Here is a 21,557-nt window from a genome sequence, read left to right as displayed (position 1 = left end):
GATATCCCTTTATCAGCCATAGTCTGGAGTTTCTTGGCCTGGAGACGGTTCCTCTCTTCCATAAGTGCTCTCTTGCTTCAGGAAGTGAGAATCTGACACTATATTTGTAAGGAAGAATGAATGTCTTGAGCATCAGTACCCTTGTACAGAGAGCCTTCTATGGTGGTCCAGTGGCTAAGACTTTGCACTCCCAGTGTAGAAGGCACTGGTTTGATCCCTTGTGGGGAACTAAGATCTTACATGCTGGAAGGTGCTGCCAAAAAACAAAATTTAAAAATTAAAAAAAAAACACAAAACATTGCAGAGGAAAGCTATATGTTGAGAGGATTATGAATAATAAGGACTCCAGGTGCTTGACAAAATTCTAAAAATTTAAAAAGTTATCTAGAACTTCTTTTCCCAAATAATGTTAGGCATTCTCTCACTTAACCCTTTACAATTGCTTAGCTTTAGAGTTTACCAGGAAACATTCATAAATATCTTCTCAATGGACCATCTGGCAATACTATGATGTGATGAAGTGGGTGGGGCAGCAGCTGTGGTTGAAGAATCTTTACCATTGAAATGTGCCTCATAGATGGCAAGTCTGAGAGTGCAGCCCAGACCTCTGACTCTTGTGTGTGTGTGTGTGTGCCCTCAGTTGCTCAGTTGTGTCTGAATCTTTGAGACATCTTCGACTGTAGCCTGCCAGACTCCTCTATCCATGGAATTTTCCAGGCAAGAATACTGAAATGGGTTGCCATTTCCTACTCTAGGGGATCTTCCTGAGCCAGGGATCAAACCCACATCACTTGCATCTCCTGCATTGGCAGGCGGACTCTTTACCACTGCTTGAGAGACAGGAGAGATTGACATTATTACTTAGGTCATTTATAGGGTTTTATCTTGGATGTTTCAATATTTAAAACCTTACTAGTGTCTCTTTAGTAGCGTGTGTGTTGGGGGGGGGGGGTATGTATTTTTTAATAGCAGTGACACTTGACAACTCTTTCCTCTAAATAAAGAAGAGAAAGATATATCAAATATAAACAAAGTTTGAATATACCTAGAACATTAAGAGTTTATATGTCTATCCTTGAAGATCTATCTCAGGGATGATGAAACAAGAGTGGGTGGAAATAGGAAATAGAGTCATATGGGATCAATGTTTACTTAATGTTGTAGTTTCCTGGGTATGCTTTCTCTAGGACATGTTTACTGTCATGAAAGCCAAGATGTTCAGACTAGGATCAATGCAGGAGACCTTCTCATGGGCAAGAGACAGGTCTTGCCTTTTAGTAACATCACCATTTTGCCAGGAATTGGGAAAAGGCAATATGCTTTGGAGTCTTCATTCTGCACTACATGTTAGGAATGGGAGCCCATGAAAGCTGACCCCTGTCCTGTGTAAAATGAAATTTGACACTTGCTCCTTGTGAGAGCAGGTGAGAGTTTCATTGTGGAAAATAAATAGGGAGGGAAAATGGACTTCAAAAAATTTTGAATTCTTGGCACTAGACTAGGATAACTTAAATTAGAATTTTTCAACAAAATCTATGTTCAGTCATTTATAAAATTAAAAACCTTGTACTTTTTGTTCCCCTCAGAACAAGGTAAGCTGGAAGGGTGCGTCTTTACTCTCAGACTAAGGTGATATTTGAAATAGTTAGCAACCAGTAGAACGAAGATTGTGACCAGTTACAAGAGGTGCACATGCAGTAAATGGCAGGCATTAACCACTGGTTTCCAAATTTCCAAACCTTCCCAAGTATATAGAAAACCTGTTCACTTGGTTGTCATGGCCCTAAGGATTGGGAGAGTACATTTGTTCATATTGGTAACAAGGGAGTCTTCTGGGCATCTGGGAATTCTAGAAAAATCATTGCCTTGGGGGAGTGGTCAGACATGCTGGGTTCTTTGTGTGACCTTACTTAGGCCACATCCTCTTCAGAACATATTTCTTTATGGGAAATTGATGGTTAGGGGATTCTTATCCGAGCAATCGTTCTCTTCTGTTGTTTGTTCCAAACAATAGTGGATGACCTGGATCTATTTTCCATATTTACAACTCTTAATGAAAATAAGATATTTATACCTATCATTACTTATAATTGCTTACTTAAAATGTGGTTTGTTGGGCAATATTTTTCTAATTATCAGTCCTTAAGAGAGAAATTCTCAAAGGAACACTTGGAGGAAACAGATTAATTATCCATAGATAATATAACCTTCAGTTTAAGTCTTCTTTATCTGACCTGTGCCCTGAAGAACAGGGATGAAAGCATCTTTGAAGGCACTGGAAAAGTAACAATAATCAAAAACAAAATCCGCTTTACTACTAGGTTACCTTGTAAAGAGGATGTGGCCTAGCTAAGGTCAAACAGAGAACCCAGCATGTCTCACTCCCCCAAGGCAATGATTTTTCTAGAATTCCTAGATGCCCAGAAGACTCCCTTATTACCAGTATGAACAAATGTACTCCCCCAATCCTTAGGGCCATGACAACCAAGTGAACAGGTTTTCTATATACTCGGGACGGCATGGAAATTTGGAAACCAGTGGTTAATGCCTGCCATTTACTGCATGTGCATCTCTTGTAATTGGTCACAATCTTCGTTCTACTGGTTGCTAACTATTTCAAATATCACCTTAGTCTGAGAGTAAAGATGCACCCTTCCAGCTTACATGATGATGCTGTTTGAATGTCAAAAAGTGGTCTAGGGACTGGCAGCGTTGGCACCACCTGGGAGCTGGTTAGAAAGGCAAGTTCTTGGGCTCCATCTCTGCCCGACTGAATCAGAAACTCTGGAGTGTTTTTCACAATTTGTGTTTTCACAAACACTCCAGGGGATTTATCTGCCTGCTAAAGTTTGAGAAGCATGAGGCATTTTAACCTCTCAGAGCAGCTTTGTAAACAGGGTATCACTTGATTCTTATCTCCCTGTGTCACTTGGATGACTTTCACTCATATTTGATGGATGGCAGCTCGAAGGTAAGTTAAATGAACCAGGGTCAAGTAGTCCATTTTATAAATTTATTATGTATCTCTTGGCATTTGGCATACAGACATTGCATCAGTTTGTCCTCCAATAAAGCTGACCCCAATTTGCTATCTATTTTGGAAAAAAGCCTGTCACTCATGTTCTTTCAAGTTCTCTAAGACAATAGGTTCAGTTCAGTTCATTCAGTCCAGTCGCTCAGTCATGTCAGACTCTTTGCGACCCCATGAACCGCAGCACGCCAGGCATCCCAGTCCATTTACTCAAACTCATGTCCATTGAGTCAGTGATGCCATTCAGCCATCTCATCCTCTGTTGTCCGCTTCTCCTCCTGCCCCCAATCTCTCCCAGCATCGTGAGGTGGTCAAAGTACTGGAGTTTCAGTTTCAACATCAGTCCTTCCAAAGAACACCCAGGACTGATCTCCTTTAGGATGGACTGGTTGGATCTCCTTGCAGTCCAAGGGACTTTCAAGAGTCTTCTCCAATACCACAGTTCAAAAGCATCAATTCTTTGGTGCTCAGCTTTCTTCACAGTCCAACTCTCACATCCATACATGACCACTGGAAAAACCATAGCCTTGACTAGACGGACCTTTGTTGGCAAAGTAATGTCTCTGCTTTTGAATACGCTATCTAGGTTGGTCATAACTTTCCTTCCAAGGAGTAAGCGTCTTTTAATTTCATGGTTGCAATCACCATCTGCAGTGATTTTGGAGCCCTCCAAAATAAACTCTGACACTGTTTCCACTGTTTCCCCATCTGTTTCCCATGAAGTGATGGGACCAGATGCCATGATCTTCATTTTCTGAATGTTGAGGTTTAAACCAAATTTTTCACTCTCCTCTTTCACTTTCATCAGGAGGCTTTTTAGTCCTATTCACTTGCTGCCATAAGGGTGGTGTCATCTGCATATCTGAGGTGATTGATATTTCTCCCAGCAATCTTAATTCCTGCTTGTGCTTCTTGCAGCTCAACGTTTCTCATGATGTACTCTGCATATAAGTTAAATAAGCAGGGTGACAGTATACAGCCGTGACGTACTCTTTTTTCTATTTGGAACCAGTCTGTTGTTCCATGTCCAGTTCTAACTGTTGCTTCCTGACCTGCACATAGGTTTCTCAAGAGGTAGGTCAGATGGTCTGGTATTCCCATCTCTCTCAGAATTTTCCACAGTTTATTGTGATCCACACAGTCAAAGGCTTTGGCATAATCAGTAAAGCAGAAATCGATGTTTTTCTGGAACTCTCTTGCTTTTTCCATGATCCAGTGGATGTTGGCAATTTGATCTCGGGTTCCTCTGCCTTTTCTAAAACCAGCTTGAACATCTGGAAGTTCACGGTTCATGTATTGCTAAAGCCTGGCTTGGAGAATTTTGAGCATTACTTTACTAGTGTGTAAGATGAGTGCAATTGTGTAGTAGTTTGAGCATTCTTTGGCATTGCCTTTCTTTAGGGTTGGAATGAAAACTGACATTTTCCAGTCCTGTGGCCACTACTGAGTTTTCCAAATTTGCTGGCATATTGAGTGCAGCACTTTCACAGCATCATCTTTCAGGATTTGAAATAGCTCAACTGGAATTCCATCACCTCCACTAGCTTTGTTCGTAGTGATGCTTTCTAAGGCCCATTTGACTTCACATTCCAGGATGTCTGGCTCTAGGTGAGTGATCACACCATCATGATTATCTGGGTCCTGAAACTCTTTTTTGTACAGTTCTTCTGTGTATTCTTGGCACTGCTTCTTAATATCTTCTGCTTCTGTTAGGTCCATGCCATTTCTGTCCTTTATTGAGCCCATCTTTGCATGAAATGTTCCCTTTGTATCTCTAATTTTCCTGAAGAGATCTCTAGTCTTTCCCATTCTGTTGTTTTCCTCTATTTCTTTGCATTGATTGCTGAAGAAGGCTTTCTTATCTCTCCTTGCTATTCTTTGGAACTCTGCATTCAAATGGGTATATCTTTCCTTTTCTCCTTTGCTTTTTGCTTCTCTTCTGTAAAATAGCCTTTTACAGCTATTTGTAAGGCCTCCCCAGACAGCCATTTTGCTTTTTTGCATTTCTTTTCCATGGAGATGGTCTTGATTCCTGTCTCCTGTACAATGGAGACAGGAACCTCCGTCCATAGTTCATCAGGCACTCTGTCTATCAGATCTAGTCCCTTGAATCTATTTCTCACTTCCACTGTATAATCATAAGGGGTTTGAGTTAGGTCATACCTGAATGGTCTAGTGGTTTTCTCCACTTTCTTCAATTTCAGTCTGAATTTGGCAATAAGGAGCTCATGATCTGAGCCACAGTCAGCTCCCAGTCTTATTTTTGCTGACTGTATAGAGCTTCTCCATTTTTGGCTGCAAATAATTTAATCAATCTGATTTCGGTGTTGACCATCTGGTGATGTCCATGTGTAGAGTCTTCTCTTGTGTTGTTGGAAAAGGGTGTTTGCTATGATCAGTGTGTTCTCTTGGCAGAACTCTATTAGCCTTTGCCCTGCTTTATTCTGTACTCCAAGGCCAAATTTGCCTGTTAGTCTAGGTGTTTCTTGACTTCCTACTTTTGCATTCCAGTCCCCTGTAATGGAAAGGACATCTTCTTTGGGTGTTACTTCTAAAAGGTCTTGTAGTTCTTCATAGAACTGTTCAACTTCAGCTTCTTCAGTGTTACTGGTCAGGGTATTATTTGATATCTAGTTTAAAAGATTGGGAGGTGACTGATGTCTGTTTGAGGTGTCTAACATATAATTGTATAAAATTTTAAATGACAAAGTAAATGGCAAATGCGTTTTTAACAGATTTTAAAAGACAAAGTTTAAAAAGTTTTAAAGGAAGAGAAAATAAACTCTCCCACCCTCACCTATCATTAACAATTTGTTTAGGTTCATACACTAGGAATCACATTCGTACAAATCATGGTATACATGTTATTTTGGAGACTTTTTTCTTTCTTCTCCTATTTTTTTTGGGTGGGGAAGAGGATGGTGGGGGGTCATGCTGCATGGAACTTAGGTCCCTGATCAGGAACTGAAACCAGGCTTCTGCAGTGAGAGGGTAGAGTCCTGAACCACCAGGGAATTCTCTGCTTTCTTAATATACCTTGATAAACTTTCTGAGTCTGCAAATGTCATTCCTTGTAACTTAAAGGGAAGGAAGTAGGAGCAAGAGAGGGACTGTGAGAGAGAGACAAGGGAGAAATAGAGAAATGGAGAGAGAGAGATTCAAGGAATCGGCTCATACAAATGTATAAATTGCTAAGTCCAAAATCTAGAGCTGGCACACTGGAGACCCCAGGAAAGCTGAGTTGGTATTTGAATGTAAAGGCAATCTGCTGACAGAATTCCCTCTTTCTCCAGAAAGGTCAGTCTTTTTCTCAAGGCCTTCAACTGAATGGATGAGGCCCATTCACATTATGGAGAGCAATCTGCTTTATGTAAAGTCTACTGATTTAAATGCTAATCTCTTAACAAAAAAAATCTTCACAGCAACATCTGGACACATTTGAGCAAATATCTGGGAACCATTGCCTAGCTAAGCTGACACATAAAATTAACTATTACAAAAATTAGTTTTCATGGGTGTTTATATTTCATTTTATTTATGAACTATCATTTATCTATTTCCTTAATGTTGGAGATTCAAGTTGCTTCTAATTTTTTCATCCTTATATATAGCACATCTTTGGCCATTTGGGTCAATTTTGTCTTAATATCTGTTCAGAGTGTGGAAAGGAAAGCATGTTTCTAACTTTTTAAAGATGCAACTTTTTATTTCTGAATTGCCATTGTAGCTGTCTTTATCCCATGAACCACAACTTGAAGACTGGAGTAGGGAAAATGCCAAACTTGTCTTGATCTTCTCTTTCCTTCCTCAGCCTGCAGGTCACTGGGGACTGGCATGATGCTGAGTTCCTGGGCCACCTCCTCAATTGAAGAAGTGGCAGAAGCTGGTCCCGAGGCGATTCGCTGGCTGCAGCTGTACATCTACAAGGACCGTGAGGTCACCAAGCAGCTTGTGCAGAGGGCTGAGCGAATGGGCTACAAGGCCATATTTGTGACGGTGGACACACCTTACCTGGGCAACCGCTTTGATGATGTGCGTAACAGGTTCAAGATGCCACCCCAACTCAGGTAACCATGGGTCTTTGATCACTGGGCCCCTTATTCTCTATTTCTGTTTGCTCATGTCTTGATCCAGTTCCAAAGACTTTCTCAAGTTTCCACTTGGGTGCTCCAGGGAATTAGATCTTCACAAAATGTTGGTCCCAAAGTATGGCTGTATGAGATCGTGTCTAGGAATGATAAGGTCTGGGTTCTAGAGATGTGTCATTGTCAAATATCCATATAATCCTCAGAAATCACACACCTTACGTGAGCGTCGCATACTTGAGCTATAACAACAGAGACAGGATTTGCCGTATACTTGTCAAAGTAAAAAAATCTATGTCTCAGAGTGTATTAAGGGCTTTGAGTAGGATAAATTGCCATATAGATAGAAGATACTTAATTTAGCTTAAGTAACATTGCTATTGTGATCCTAATACTGTATTTCTTTGTCTGTTGAAATAAAAAAACACCCTTTTAATTTTATTTTTAAGTGTATTTGGAACAACTCTGGCAGGGAAGATTGAAGAAAGCTAAAAGAATGGAGACAAAAGAAGTCACATATCTGCTGCCTCATCTCTTCCTTCTTTCAGTAACATATCTCTTTTGTTGTGGTTCACTCATGGTTCAGGATTCACTAGTTTATTGGTTCATTCATTCTTTCATCCATTCACTTACTCATTCATCTCAGCGAAAACAATGTACATATCTAGGAATCTAAGACTGAACTGTGATGGTTTTATCAGGCCATTCAGCTGATCCATCAACAAGGAATTATAGTCCTTTTTCCTGTAAAAGATTAGAATCATGTTGAGTCAAAACTAGAAACTCAGTGGGGTTTACTGAAAAAGACAGAGCTACAAATCTCTCCTTCCCTTTGTTTTTACTTTCCCTTGGTTCCTATCAAAATTTGCCCTTATGTTTTTCATACCAGTGTTTGGCCGATAGACTTTAGGGCTAAAACTATTTTGACCAGAACCAAAATCTTAGTTTTAATGGAGGACATTTTGATGATGGGATTTCAAATCGTCCACCAGAGTACAAGAAATGAGGGATGACTTCTTTGGAATCCTAGACCTCATTTCACTGGACTATTGCTTACTCTGTCTACATATAAAGTTAATCCTTCTAAAAGATCCAAAATCTAAAAGATTCAAAATCAAATCAGCATTCCACATAAGGACAAGAAGACTGTTGAGAGCCAGGATTCCAAGTATATTAGAGAATGGAATGTCTTCCAACCATCATGTAAGTTCATAGTCTTGTCTGTCATATAGCTCTTCTGTGTGTATACCTATTTAAGCATAGGCTACTGTGCATAAAATCTTGCTGTTAAACCATATATAAATGAGCTGTGTGATGTTATCTCTGTGATAATTCCAGGTAGGTTTAGGATTTATTTCTGTATATAATATCCTCAGTGGCCCAATGGCAGAATGAGGAAGTGTTCCCCCGACAGCCATCAATCACCCTGCTCCACACATCCCAGGCATGGAGTTACCCAAATACCCTGTCTTTCTAAGAGAACAAAAACAAAAATCCTTGACATATTTCTACTTCTTGCCAAATTCATCAGAAAGTAGATGGTTTCAAATGTCCTAAATATGAAATCTTACTAATCTATATTAATTCTTGATATGAATTCACATTATTTCTCTCTTTTGATTACCTTAGTTTTTAGACTTTCTAAAATGTTGTTTCCCAGTATTTAAGCTTCTGACAGGAAATGTTCCTCGTTGTTTCCCTTTGACCATTTGAATAGGAATTTGCTATTTCTTTTCCCTCTTCTGTTCTACTACTACTTCTGCTGCTAGCGACAACAACAATAAATAATATAGTGGGTTTGTTCCTTAAGTTTAGGAAGCAGTTTCTGGCTCTGGATAACAAAACAGGTTTCACGTGGTATCTACTTAGATGGCAGATGACACCCGTGTTAATTCTGGCCCATATCTCTTACTCCTCAGTTGCCAGGGCCACTCAGCCAGGAGCGGGAAGGCTGCTGTTCTTTCCCCCTCCGCTTTCCTCCCGGGCTCTTGCCCAGATGACGTGAGGGACCAGGAGACAAAGGCCCTTTTCAGCTGTCAATGTGCAGAGGAGTGGCCACGGCTCCCCAGCTTGTCACATCTTCCTTCTGAAGATGATCAAATAATGAGCCACACATCTAGGCTATGGGGAACACAGGAAACACCCTTTGCTGGTGCCCTGGCCGTCAGAGCGCACACTGACGCTGTTTGTCCCTGTGGGCTTCGGGGGAGGGGGTGGTGGCGTGCAGTGCCCTGGGGCCCACATGCAGCAGTGAAGGCAGGGCCCACGACGGGAGGTCCTGGCTTCCGCTGGAGGGCACGTGCTGCCCAAAAGCTCATCTGTTACAGCCTGATATGAAATCAGGTTTCTTTCCGCAATTGACCTGACTCATAGAAGGTGAAGCCGGGCTGTTCAGAATGAGGTTTGGCAGGCGAGAGAGGCAGGAAATCCAGAGGAGAATGAGTCTGTAAAGCAGCGGCTCCTTCCAGCCCTCGTGGCTTCCTCTGCCTGGAGAGAAGGGGGCGGGTCCTGACTTTTGGCTTCTGGGACCAGCCAGAGTTCAGGAGTTTGGTAATCTCTGCCTGGTCCATATTCAAAACACACGGATGTGAGCATGATGAGCAGCGCAGAGGTCCCCGAGACTGAAGGGGAGTAAGGCGAATTCGCATCCGCTTCCGGAAGAGGCGAGGATTGAAGCGAGTTCACCAGATTGGCTCCTGAGGCCCTGAGTCAGGGACCCGAGTCCATCTCCACACCACATGCGGGTGGCTTGTTTACCTCGGGTTAAAATTTGGCTCTTTGGGACAGCACTAAGGCAGTTAAAAGAAATTTCCAATCATTGACTAAGGTCAAGGTAAATCATGACACCTACCCTTTTGATGATTTGCCTGGGACGTGCTTCCTTAGGCCCTGAAATAAAGTATTCACCACAACAGCCAGAGAACAGCACACAAAAGAGATGAGACTGTGCTGTCTTCCCAGGTTTCTGGAGGTAAAAGTGGCGGGTGAGGCACCCCCTTCTCTGATCTCATTGCCAGCATTCTCATCTTCATTCATTCTTCCCAGAATCTCCTGTTTCCTCCTGTTTTTTCAGGGAGCCAGCCACACCTGCGCCTTAGAGCCTCAGAACTGACTCTTCCCTCTGCCTGTAACATTCTTTCCCCAAATCAATGCAAACTAACTTCACTTCCTTTACATTTTGACATCAGGGATGAAGCTACTTGTCTTTATATTGGGAAACCAAAATAAAGATGAACGGTAGAGAACAGAATAGAGATACAAATAAGTGTGGGGATCTTGGGTTGGGGGTCTAGAGTAGAGAAAACGATTTGTGAAGGAGGACTTTGTACATGGCAGATAGCCTCTAAATTATTTGGTTAGGAAAACAGTTACAATGTTAAGTCACGTAATATTAAGCAGGATAATAACCTTCCAAAGATGCCTATGTTCTGAACCTTGGAACCTGTGAATATGTTACTTTTTACATGGCAAAATGAACTTGGCAGGTGTGATTAAGTTAAGGACCTTGCGATGAGATGATTATCCTGGATTATCACAGAAGGCTTAATGTAATGAAAAGGCTCCTTATAAGAGGCATGCAGGACAGTCAGAGAAAGAGATGCGATGAGAGAAGCAGAAGTTGGAGTGATAGCATCTGGAAACAGGGAAATATAGACGGTCTCTAGAAGCTGGAAAAGTCAAGGAAAGAGATTCTCCCCTATAGCCTCTGGAAGGGAAATAGCCCTATTGACCCCTTGAGTTTAGTCCAATGAGACAGTTTGAATTTCTGACCTCTAGACTATAATAAATTTGTGTCACTTTGAGAGTTGGACTGTGAAGAAAGCTGAACACTGAAGAATTGATGCTTTTGAACTGTAGTGTTGGAGAAGACTCTTGAGAGTCCCTTGGACTGCAAGGAGATCCAACCAGTCCGTCCTAAAGGAGATCAGTCCTGGGTGTTCATTGGAAGGACTGATGCTGAAGCTGAAACTCCTATACTTTGGCCACCTCATGTGAAGAGTTGACTCACTGGAAAAGACCCTGATGCTGGGAGGGATTGGGGGCAGGAGGAGAAGGGGACGACAGAGGATGAGATGGCTGGATGGCATTACCGACTCGATGGACATGAGTTTGGGTAAACTCCGGGAGTTGGTGATGGACAGGGAGGCCTGGTGTGCTGCGATTCATGGGGTCGCAAAGAGTCGGACACAACTGAGCAACTGAACTGAACTGAAAGCCTCTAGGGTTGTGCTTGTTATAGTAGCAACAGGAAACAGATAAAATGACACAGCTCTGCCAATTTCCTCTACAGGATAGCTTCTCATTGGGGCCACATCCAATTATCATATTTAAACTTTCAAGTAAAGCCTCTACCAGCTCACATCCCTCTTATTCTGCTCTTCTTTTTCTTTATTTTGTATAGTACTTATGTTCTAACAGGCTCCATAAATTACCTGTTGATTATGTTTCTTGTTTATTTTCTGACTCCCCTAGCTAGAATGTCAACCTAGGTAGCCAGTATTTTTGATCGTTTTACTAAAACACTGGCACATAGTAGGTGCTAAGTAAGTAATGTTGAATAAAAATGTACTAGATCATAACAGATTTACCCAATAAAACAATACTAATAAGAATTTGAATAAGGGTTTGAGCTCATACTGAAAATCTTTGCCCTGAACCTTTCTTCCAAATACCCAGCCACATGGAAGAAAAAGTTAGCAGGGCTGTGCAATAAATAGCAATGTTTTCCTAATCACAGTATTAAAGGTTGCTGTTCCATGTACAAATATCTATTACGTATTTTGAATGTCTCTCATGTTATACTGATATTATGTGTTCTGCTGCTGCTGCTGCTGCTAAGTCGCTTCAGTCGTGTCTGACTCTGTGCGACCCCATAGACGGCAGCCCACCAGGCTCCCCCGTCCCTGGGATTCTCCAGGCAAGAGCACTGGAGTGGGTTGCCATTTCCCTCTCCAGTGCATGAAAGTGAAAAGTGATAGTGAAGTCGCTTAGTTGTGTCTGACTCTTAGCGACCCCATGGACTGCAGCCCACCAGGCTCTTCCGTCCTCGGGCTTTTCCAAGCAAGAGTATTGGAGTGGGGTGCCATTGCCTTCTCCGATTATGTGTCCTACTGGTTGTTATTTTGCAGTGTGTTTCCCACAGTGGAGACATATGACATTATTCTTTAATGTCGTATGATATCTCAATAATAGCCATCATTACTGACATTACTATTGGTTATTTAATAATGCTAACTTTCCTTAGTAGTTGTTACATTTTTATGATGCTAACTTACTAAAAAATAAAATCATTTTTATATTAGATTAAAAAGTATATTTAGGAGCCTTTCAAGGCACAATGAATCCTTTACAAAAAAGAAATCTTATCCCTTGCCTGTGGGTCATTAAACAGATTGGGATTCAGAGAATTAAGTCCCAAGTAATCTTGTTATTATTTTGATGTTGCCCTTTTCCTTCCATATGAAATGAAATACTTTGGTTATCAGAAGCTGTGTTAAGTGTTTTTTGTGTATATGTCATAATTCTAATAAAAATAGCATTCATGGAGGTTTCCTTTGGAGCCATGGTTAAAACACTCCATCGTGGGTCTCTGTCAAGATATCTGAAAACTTTTTCTTGGCTTCTGGCTTTGAACAACGTTTAAGAGTAACGACAAGGCTTCATTGTACCCTGAAATTTCTGTAAGGCAACATTCATTCAAGTGTTGATCTGCATTTAGCCATCCAAGAATAACAACAGTTATTTATATAATTTTATCCATGTTTCTGTTTTTTCCTATCCCTTTCACCCTTTCACCCCACCCCTGCTGAAACACTGTAGCTTGTTTGGGATGGGGGTGGGGTGCTATGCAGAGAATATACTCGTACAGATATTATTCTTTTTTCCCCTCTGGTTTTGCTATGGCATGGACAGACAGGACCTTTTTCTTATTAACAATATTATTTAAAGGTTTGAAATTTAATATCACTTAGTATCATTTCTAAGTAATGGAATAGGCCTCCAATAATAAGGGTATGTTTATTGACTAGGTTAGCTTAATTCAAATTAGGATGACCACAGAAGGCCAAAATCTGTGAGAAAATGTACAGCCTTAAGTGATTTGATTAAAAAAAGAAGCTCAGAGTATTTCAGCTATAATCTAAACCAAACCTCAACAAATAATGGATACAAATATGGCTTTCATGGATTTGTGATTTTCTGTGACCTTTAGTGGCCACCTGAGTCACAGTCAATCCTTAACCGAGAAAACTTAGCCAGTGGTTGAAGACAGTTACATGGGATGTGAATGTCCATGGCCTTATGATAATAGATACTGCCTAAGCTACATAACCAGCTATTTATAAGCACGTTAAAGGCATTAAACCTCAGCACTCAGTTGCTCAGTCATGTCTGACTCTTTGCGACCCCATGGACTATATATAGCCCACTAGGCTCCTCTGTCTATGGAATTTTCCAGGTTGCCATTTCCTTCTCCAGGGGATCTTCTTGACTCAGGGATTGAACCCAAGTCTCCTGTGTTTCCTACACTGGCAGGAAGATTCTTTACCACTGAGCTACCAGGGAAGCCCTAGTTTTGTAAAAATTGTGTACCTCTGTACTTCTAAGTTCATATAAAAATTGTTATAGCCTTAGCTCCAAGATACTTTCTATGTTCAATGTCAGAGCCAGTGGAAAGGAATAAAGACTGATGACTAAGCCAGAGATCCACATATAGCTTTCACTTTAACACAAAGAAGAGACTGGCTAGCAGAGTAATTCATAATGTGCAGAAGAGCAAGGTGAGTCTAGGTCACTGTCATCATTCAAAGTCAGCCTTTTAGAGAAATGAAGTTGGCAGTTGGATTTGGACCTGCTAAGCTGATTTCAGACAGCTAAGTCACATGGGTGGTGCCAGTGTGTATTCAGAAGGCCATCCATCCAATCAGTGGTCAGAGGTGTAGGCAGAAAAGACTTTGTCCCTAGCTTGGAGAACTTCCAAAATCTAGTCAAGATATTGGGATATTAGACTAAGAAAAAAGACTTCAGGTGTAGAGTAAGCCAGCTGCAGTGTCTTCTAGATTAGTTAGAGAAATACTGTTCTTAGATGAGTTAACAAAATTAGACATAGGAGAAGGGAGCAACTCAGTGGGGTTGTGTCTCAGTTTGTGTTTCTTTAGGAGAAGAATGTGAGCCATTGATTTAAGTAAAAGTAATACCTTTAGAAGATGGTAGGAATATTGGTAGAGGAGTGGGGAAGAGGTATCAGGGAGGGGAGGTGGTCCAACAATTGGCATGTTACAAAGACAGTCACAGCTATGGGCAACTGAAGCTTAATCTTGCTGGGAAACTCTGGGAGATCTTATAGAATCTATCTCAGAGTTAATCTGCCCAGGGGTGAAGAAGCTGGGGTATGTGTACACCAACATCCTTGACAAGTTGAGTCTGATGTGTTGAGGGTGACTCAGGCCCCAGGAGTAAGAAAAAGTCGTATGTATTAGTCAGGTTCTCCAGAGAAACAGAAGAAATAGGATGTCCATGTCTAAATATCTGTATCTGTATCTATAGAGATATTTACTATAAGGGATTTGCTCATACAATTAAGGAGTCTGAGAAATCCCACAATCTATTATTTACAAGCTGGAGGCCCAGGTTGTAGGAGTAGGTCCAGGAAAGCCAGAGTAGTTTCAACCTAAACCTGAGGCCTAAGAATGGGGGGAGCTAATAGTATAAGTCCCAGTCTGTGTCTGAAGGGTCTCCAAACTGGGAGCCCATAGTGTAAGTCCGGTCAAAACCTGAAGGTTTGACAACCAATAGCTCCAATGTGAAGGGTAGGAGACAATGGATGTCCCTACTCAAACAGAGACAATGAACTTATTCGTCTTCCACCTTTTCATCCTATTTGGGACCTCCACAGATTAGAAGATGCCTGCCCAATTTCTTCTTAATCTACTGATATAAATGCTAATCTCACTTAGAAACATCCTTATGGACATATCCAGAAGTAATCTTTTACCAGTTGCCTAAGCATCCCTTAGCCCAGTCAAGCTGACAAAACTAACCATCACACCTCAGGCAAAGTAAGGAAGTTCTTGATAACTGGAAAACTCATATCCTGGTCAGGAATGTCTAGAAGATTGGGGGTTCTGAGTCAGAAGACAGAAAAAGCAAGTAAACAGAGGAGGGAAAAAGCAAGAGCTGACAGCTCATCTGCTGGGAACCACTTTCCACTTCTCCCTATGACCAAGCACCAGCACCACCACCATCCATATGGTAGCAGGAAAAGACCTGAAAGAAGAAAGAAAAAGACAAGGAAAAGAGTTTACAGTGACCACAGACAGAAGGTGTTAATACTGCATTTCCAATCTCCTCTAGAATTTTCCACAAGGATTTTGAAAGATTTCTGAAGTCTAATGTAACTGAAGAGTGCAGTTGAGATCTGAGTGAAGAGAATGTAATTAAGAGTCAGAGACACTGAGACTTTCCTGGTGGTCCAGTGGTTAAGACCTCACTTCTAATGCAGGGGGTACAGGTTCGATCCTTAGTTGGGGAGCTAAGATCCCACATGCCTCACAGCCAAGAAACCAAACCATGAAATAGAAAGACTTTAAAATGATCCACACAGAAAAAAAATTCTTAAAAAAAAAGAAAGGGTCGAGACCAGTTTGAAACCCAAATGCTGCCTTAGTTAATACATGGGGGCCTCTTGTTCTACAATTCTGGTTTTATTTTCTGTATAAAATAGGAATCATAGAGTGTGAATTTTATTTTCCAAAAGTTTTTAAAATATTGTGGGTATATGAATGCCCATTGTAAATTGTGATGCACCATGCAAATGTTCATCTTATGATTTAGTATGCATTGCATTTGAAAATAGCATCAAACTGATTGTTTATATTCACAGACTGGCTTAAAAAAGTAGAGATATTTGAACTTGGCCAAAGTTTTATCCTTTAATCTGACTTATTTATATAAAAAGATATAAATTTATATAAAAATCTTACATTATAAGATGCAAAATAAACTTCAAGTGACCAATTAAGTCTACTAAGTTGTCACATTTAGCCTGGACTCCTTCATCAAAACACAAAAACATAAATGTGATCAACCTGGAGAGTGAACAGTCAATTGATTTGAAAAGTGTACCCTTCTTTTTTTTCTTTGAATGAGTCATTGTAAAGATACTTCTAATTTGGGAAGTTTCTCATTTTATGTATCTCTTTATTTCAGAATGAAAAATTTTGAAACCAGTGATTTAGCATTTTCTCCTAAGGAAAATTTTGGAGACAAAAGTGGACTTGCTGCATATGTGGCTAAAGCAATAGACCCATCCATCAGCTGGGAGGATATTAAATGGCTGAGAAGACTGACATCTCTGCCCATTGTTGCAAAAGGCATTTTGAGAGGTTTGTTTATTTCTCTACCTGAGTTCATTCTGATTTTATGATTCTTTGTGGATCTGACCATGATATTTTAAGGGAAAATAATCAATTATTTCCAAATAATTAATATGGAAATATAAATCCATCTCTCAGTTCTCCCATTTGACATTAATGACTAAATGTTTCTTCCTTCTGAAGGAGAAGAAGGCTCTTATGAAGTAAAAAGTTACTTTTTCTAAAGTAGTGGGATTGCCTTATTTTGGATGCCATTGAATCACAGAGCTTTGCAAAACCTAGGCAGAAGGTCTTGAGTTTGTTGCTTTGGCTGAAAGCTGCCAACAACTGCTCTCAGATCAATAAGAACTCCCAAGGAAGATATTATGACAGCCAGATATGTTTAAGAGCCCTTTGTATTTTTCTCCTGTTCCCTCCCAGTACCAATGACTAGAACTGATTTTTTGAGTGTGGAATCCCATATCACCTCTCTTTAGAGAATGGTGGACTAGAATGTTAAAATCTTCAAATATCAAGCTGTAGTTGTTAAGAAACTTGACAAATTCCCCAGTATCCACATGTATGCAAATCCCACAGGGAGGTACCAATGAATACAATAATTTGGAATGTAAATGTGTTCACCCACAAAAATATTTTCTTGCCTTTGAAAACATTTAATACTGTTATGTAGATAACTGCCCCAAACATATTATTTCAAATGGAAATACTTAAGTAAGTGACTCTGTGATGAGAGATTCTATTAAGTTATCTCAGGGTTAACTATGACTTAGAATCAAAACTTTTTCATTGGTTTTACTTGAATATGTATGAGTACCATGGCCCTTATTTATAAAGCTCTGGGACTGCCCCCGACTTTATTTAATAGTATGGACACAAAAATCAGCTAATATGAGTAAAAGAATGGGCCTAATGAAGCTTGGCTACCCACTCCAGTATTCTTGGGCTTTGCTGGTAGCTCACATGGTGAAAATCCACCTGCAATGTGGGAGTCCTAGGTTCGATTCCTGGGTTGAGATGATCCTCTGCAGAAGGGAATGGCTACCCACTCCAGTATTCTGTCCTGGAGAACTCCATGGACTGTATAGTCCATGGGGTCATGAAGAGTCGGATATGACTGAGCAACTTTCACTTTTCACAATGAAGCTTTTAAGTAGTGGAGCTATGTTTAAATCCTGATCTGTCTTAATCTGTGCTTTTAAAAGACATTGTTATGTTCTTTTCTATAGACTACTGTCAGTTCAAAATTTCTGTGGATTATACTTTTTTGAGTATATACTGATATTATAGACACCTTTAAACAACAGTTTTGCTGACCTTGCTTTCATTCATACTGTAGCCCGTGATTGTTAGTGCTACTTCCTGTAGCTATATTCCACTGTAGGTACTGAAATATTAACCTAAAGGATCTGTCCCATTTATTCGCTCATTCATTCACTTATTCAATCACTCATTTCATAAACATTTATTATATTTACTGTGTGCTAAAATAAAAGACAATAAATTGAGATCCTTGGCCAAAGGACATCTCATTCTTGGAGAGGACAGACATAAAAACAAGAATTTGGGTGAGATAAGATGTTGTAGGTACTGCAATTGAAATCTATGCACTATAGATTAAATAGTGTTTGGACAGTTATAAAAGTGATTTAGGGAAGGTTTCATTCCAGGATGGAAGATGATCCTTGACTTTTGTCATGACATCAGGTCAAAAGACTCTTTCAGACTTCGGTCATGTCGAAATACAGCAGTCACAAGTAAGAGTGTTAAACCATATAAACCATATGTAGACTTTAAGGTGTTTGAGAACCACTAAGAACCTTCATGAGGGAAACAACCTCATCAGATTAGCAATGTAGAAAAAGCAAGCTTTGTATAATGGGCCGACTCAATGGAGGTGGCCTAACTGTGGTCAGGGAAGCAATTTAGGAAACTGCTGTAATCTGGGCAAGAATTGTGGCTAATCCCTGGTAGCTCAGCTGGTAAAGAATCCACCTGCAATGCAGGAGACCCCAGTTTGATTCCTCGGTTGGGAAGATCCACTGGAAAAGGGATAGGCTACCCACTTCAAAGTATTTTTGGACTTCCCTTGTGGCTTAGCTGGTAAAGAATCCACCTGCAATGTGGGAGACCTCTGTTTGACCCCTGGGTTGGAAAGATCCCCTGGAGAAGGGAACAGCTTTCCACTCCAGTATTCTGGCCTGGAGAATTCCATGGGCTGTATTGTCCATGGGGACGCAAAGAGTTGGACATGGTTGAGCTACTTTCACTTTCACTTCACAGTAGTGTAAGTAAGAAAACTGAAAGGGTGTAATCCATTTAGAAAATTACTAAAAAATTATTTAAACTATTTAAAAATAATTAAAAATTATTCAAAAAATGCTGTTTCAAGTATTTAATCACTCTCATCACAGAAGGCTCACAGCAGTTGGGGTAAAATCACCAATTTAATTTTTAACCAACTTTTCAATTTTGGATTCCCAATATACTTAATTTTCTACAACTTTGTCCTCTAGGATATGGTGTGAATCTATTGAATGAGACTTTACTATTACATGTTATGTTGAAAAATGCTTTGACTTCAAGAAGATCATTCTGTGGTCGTTATACCAAGGACCACTCTTTTTTCTTTCTTATCCATGTGTTATGTGTTTTTCACTCAGTAGACAGCCTGAATGTTCACTGAGTAAAATACTTAGGGAAAACTGCATGAATATCTATAACTAGAGAGAGCTCAAAAGCAAGAGAAGGGAAGACTGGGCATTTGGCATTTGAAAGGAAATAACGTATTTGTACATGTGCAGTTTACATTGTCTAGCTTCTCTGTAACTATTTACTTCATCTATTTAACAAACAAGAATCATCACTATGACAACAACTACATTAAGTGGTGCATAGGTTCAGTCTGGTGGAGGGGAGGCGGGAGTGGTGAGGCCAATTCTGGGAATTCCAGGTCTCATTATTTCACAGATCTTCATCCAGAAGTTACATGGATTGACTAAGAGTCATCTATCTTTTTTCATTTTCCTTTTACCAGAAAGGTACAGATTATGTTTGTAGGAATAGGAAATCACAGCAACCTAGAAGATCTCAATGAAACATCCCCTCTTACTGCCGTTTTAAGGATTGGATTCTAATGAATGCAAGTAAAACAGCAAGATGCAATCTCTTGCTGTGGTTAAACTCTGTCTTTGGAAATCTCAACACAAACTCCAAATATATACTCAAGACGGGGTTAGATTTTCCTCAGAACTCACGCTAAGAAATGGCATTATAAACAAAGGCTTGTGCTTTTTAGATTTTTTTTCTAATTAAAAAATTTAAAGCTAGGCTATCTCACTTCTCTAGTGGTTTTTGCCTTCTCAGAAACTTCTTTAACTCATTATTATCCTATCTATAATTTTTAAAGACATTCTCAAAGAATATTCACTCAGTGTTCCTGAATTGTGTTCAAAACTGCTGCCATGAAGCTAGGATTTAGTTACTAAGCTCCTGCTGAAATAGCATAGAGTCTGCTATATGTCTATTGTTCAAGGCCTTGACAATAGACAGAAGATAATACTACTCTAAATCTTGAGTACTTACTTTGGTATTTAAGATTAAGTATGGAAATAATGTATTAATATGATAGCAAAGAGTGCTATTCACTATTGACTGTTGTGTTTGTGAATCAGTTAGTGTATTACCTGGCAAATCAACAAATTTGGAATGTCATACCAGTAAACTCTAAAGGTTAATGAAAATATCCAAGATTCATGAACATTTGCTATGATCACTTTGACTCTCGTTAAGAAAACATTGTTTTTCTCTCTGGGTTAAAATAAAATGTGAACAAGATTACATAAACAACTAAGGAAAGGGATATGTAAATGGTCATAAATGATTACTTTAATTTTTTCTCTATATACTCATGATCCCGTCTTCTGAGAAAACCTTTCAGTGATTTCTCCCTACATTCCCAGCACTGCCTGGTAGAACACAGGCAGTGCTGGGAATTTGAGATGATAGAAGACAACAAACTAAGACTTGAATAGCACTTCCTTCAAAATGGAAAGCTCATAATAATCATAATCCTCACTATGATGAAAATTTTTTGTTATAAACAAAACTTAAATAGACTTGCCAAAAGTATCCAGCAAATAAATCTTCCTCTACCTACTCATATTCTTAGTTAATATTCCCTGCACCATCAGCTGAAAATAATAATAATCATATTTATCTGAGTGCTCAACATGTGTCAGGTACTATCTAAGAGCTCATTCAACTCATTTAATCCACAAACCAATCATGTTTGAATCTTTATCCCCATTTTGTGGTTTAGTACACTGATGCACCAAACAAGTTAAGTAATTTGCCACTTATATGGGAAGCATGTAGCAGATGTGGGATTCAAATCTAGGTGTCCTTACTACCAAGACTAAGGGGTTAATCTCTTTTTCATACTGTGTAGGATCAGTTTATTGACAGTATTCAATATCTTAAAACACAGGTTATAGCTACCTGGTGGCAAATATTTGCATTATAAATCAAAGGATTTCATATATCTTCAATCATGAGGTTCATAAAAAATATTTCAAATATTTTAATTTTTTAACTTTTGATTTTTATGTTTGGTATCACACATACAATTAGATAACCAGAGCAATTCCAATTACATTTTACATTGTTTGTTAAGGTTACTTATAGATATATATATATAGACATAAAAAAATACCATGGTACCTCTCTTTATTAGAGTGGGTAAACCCATGCAAACATTAAAACTCAGTTAGCCAATATGGCAGTCACTAGCCAAGTGTAGCTATTCAAGTAAATTAAAATTAAACAAAAGTAAAATTCAGTTTCTCACTTACATTGCCACACTTCTATTACTCTATGGCTATTTGTGTTACTGTATGGAACCACACAGATGTAGAACATTTCCATCATCATAGAAAGTTCTCCTGAATAGCATACAAGTCTGTGTCTTTAGAGAACCATTTCCTAAACATGTTTTTAAATGATAGTGTGAGAGCATATTGGGTTTCTAGTTCAAAATGATAGATTGAGCACATACAAACCCTTTCATCA

General features: G+C 39.6%; 1 protein-coding gene across 1 annotated transcript in view; it reads left to right on the top strand.

The window, feature by feature from the left end:
* HAO1 (hydroxyacid oxidase 1) overlaps positions 1 to 21,557 on the top strand; it is a 59,629-nt gene that overhangs the window by 22,862 nt on the left and 15,210 nt on the right. Inside the window, exons 3-4 of the mRNA XM_052651237.1 lie at positions 6,843 to 7,098; positions 16,324 to 16,499. Coding sequence (XP_052507197.1) covers positions 6,843 to 7,098; positions 16,324 to 16,499 — 432 coding nt within the window. The remainder of the gene's footprint in view (positions 1 to 6,842; positions 7,099 to 16,323; positions 16,500 to 21,557) is intronic.

This window comes from Budorcas taxicolor, chromosome 13 (genome assembly GCF_023091745.1).
Source record: "Budorcas taxicolor isolate Tak-1 chromosome 13, Takin1.1, whole genome shotgun sequence".
Lineage (NCBI taxonomy): Eukaryota > Metazoa > Chordata > Mammalia > Artiodactyla > Bovidae > Budorcas > Budorcas taxicolor.
The sequence above is the reverse complement of the archived record's forward strand: the minus strand, read 5'-3'. Positions and strand labels throughout refer to the sequence as shown.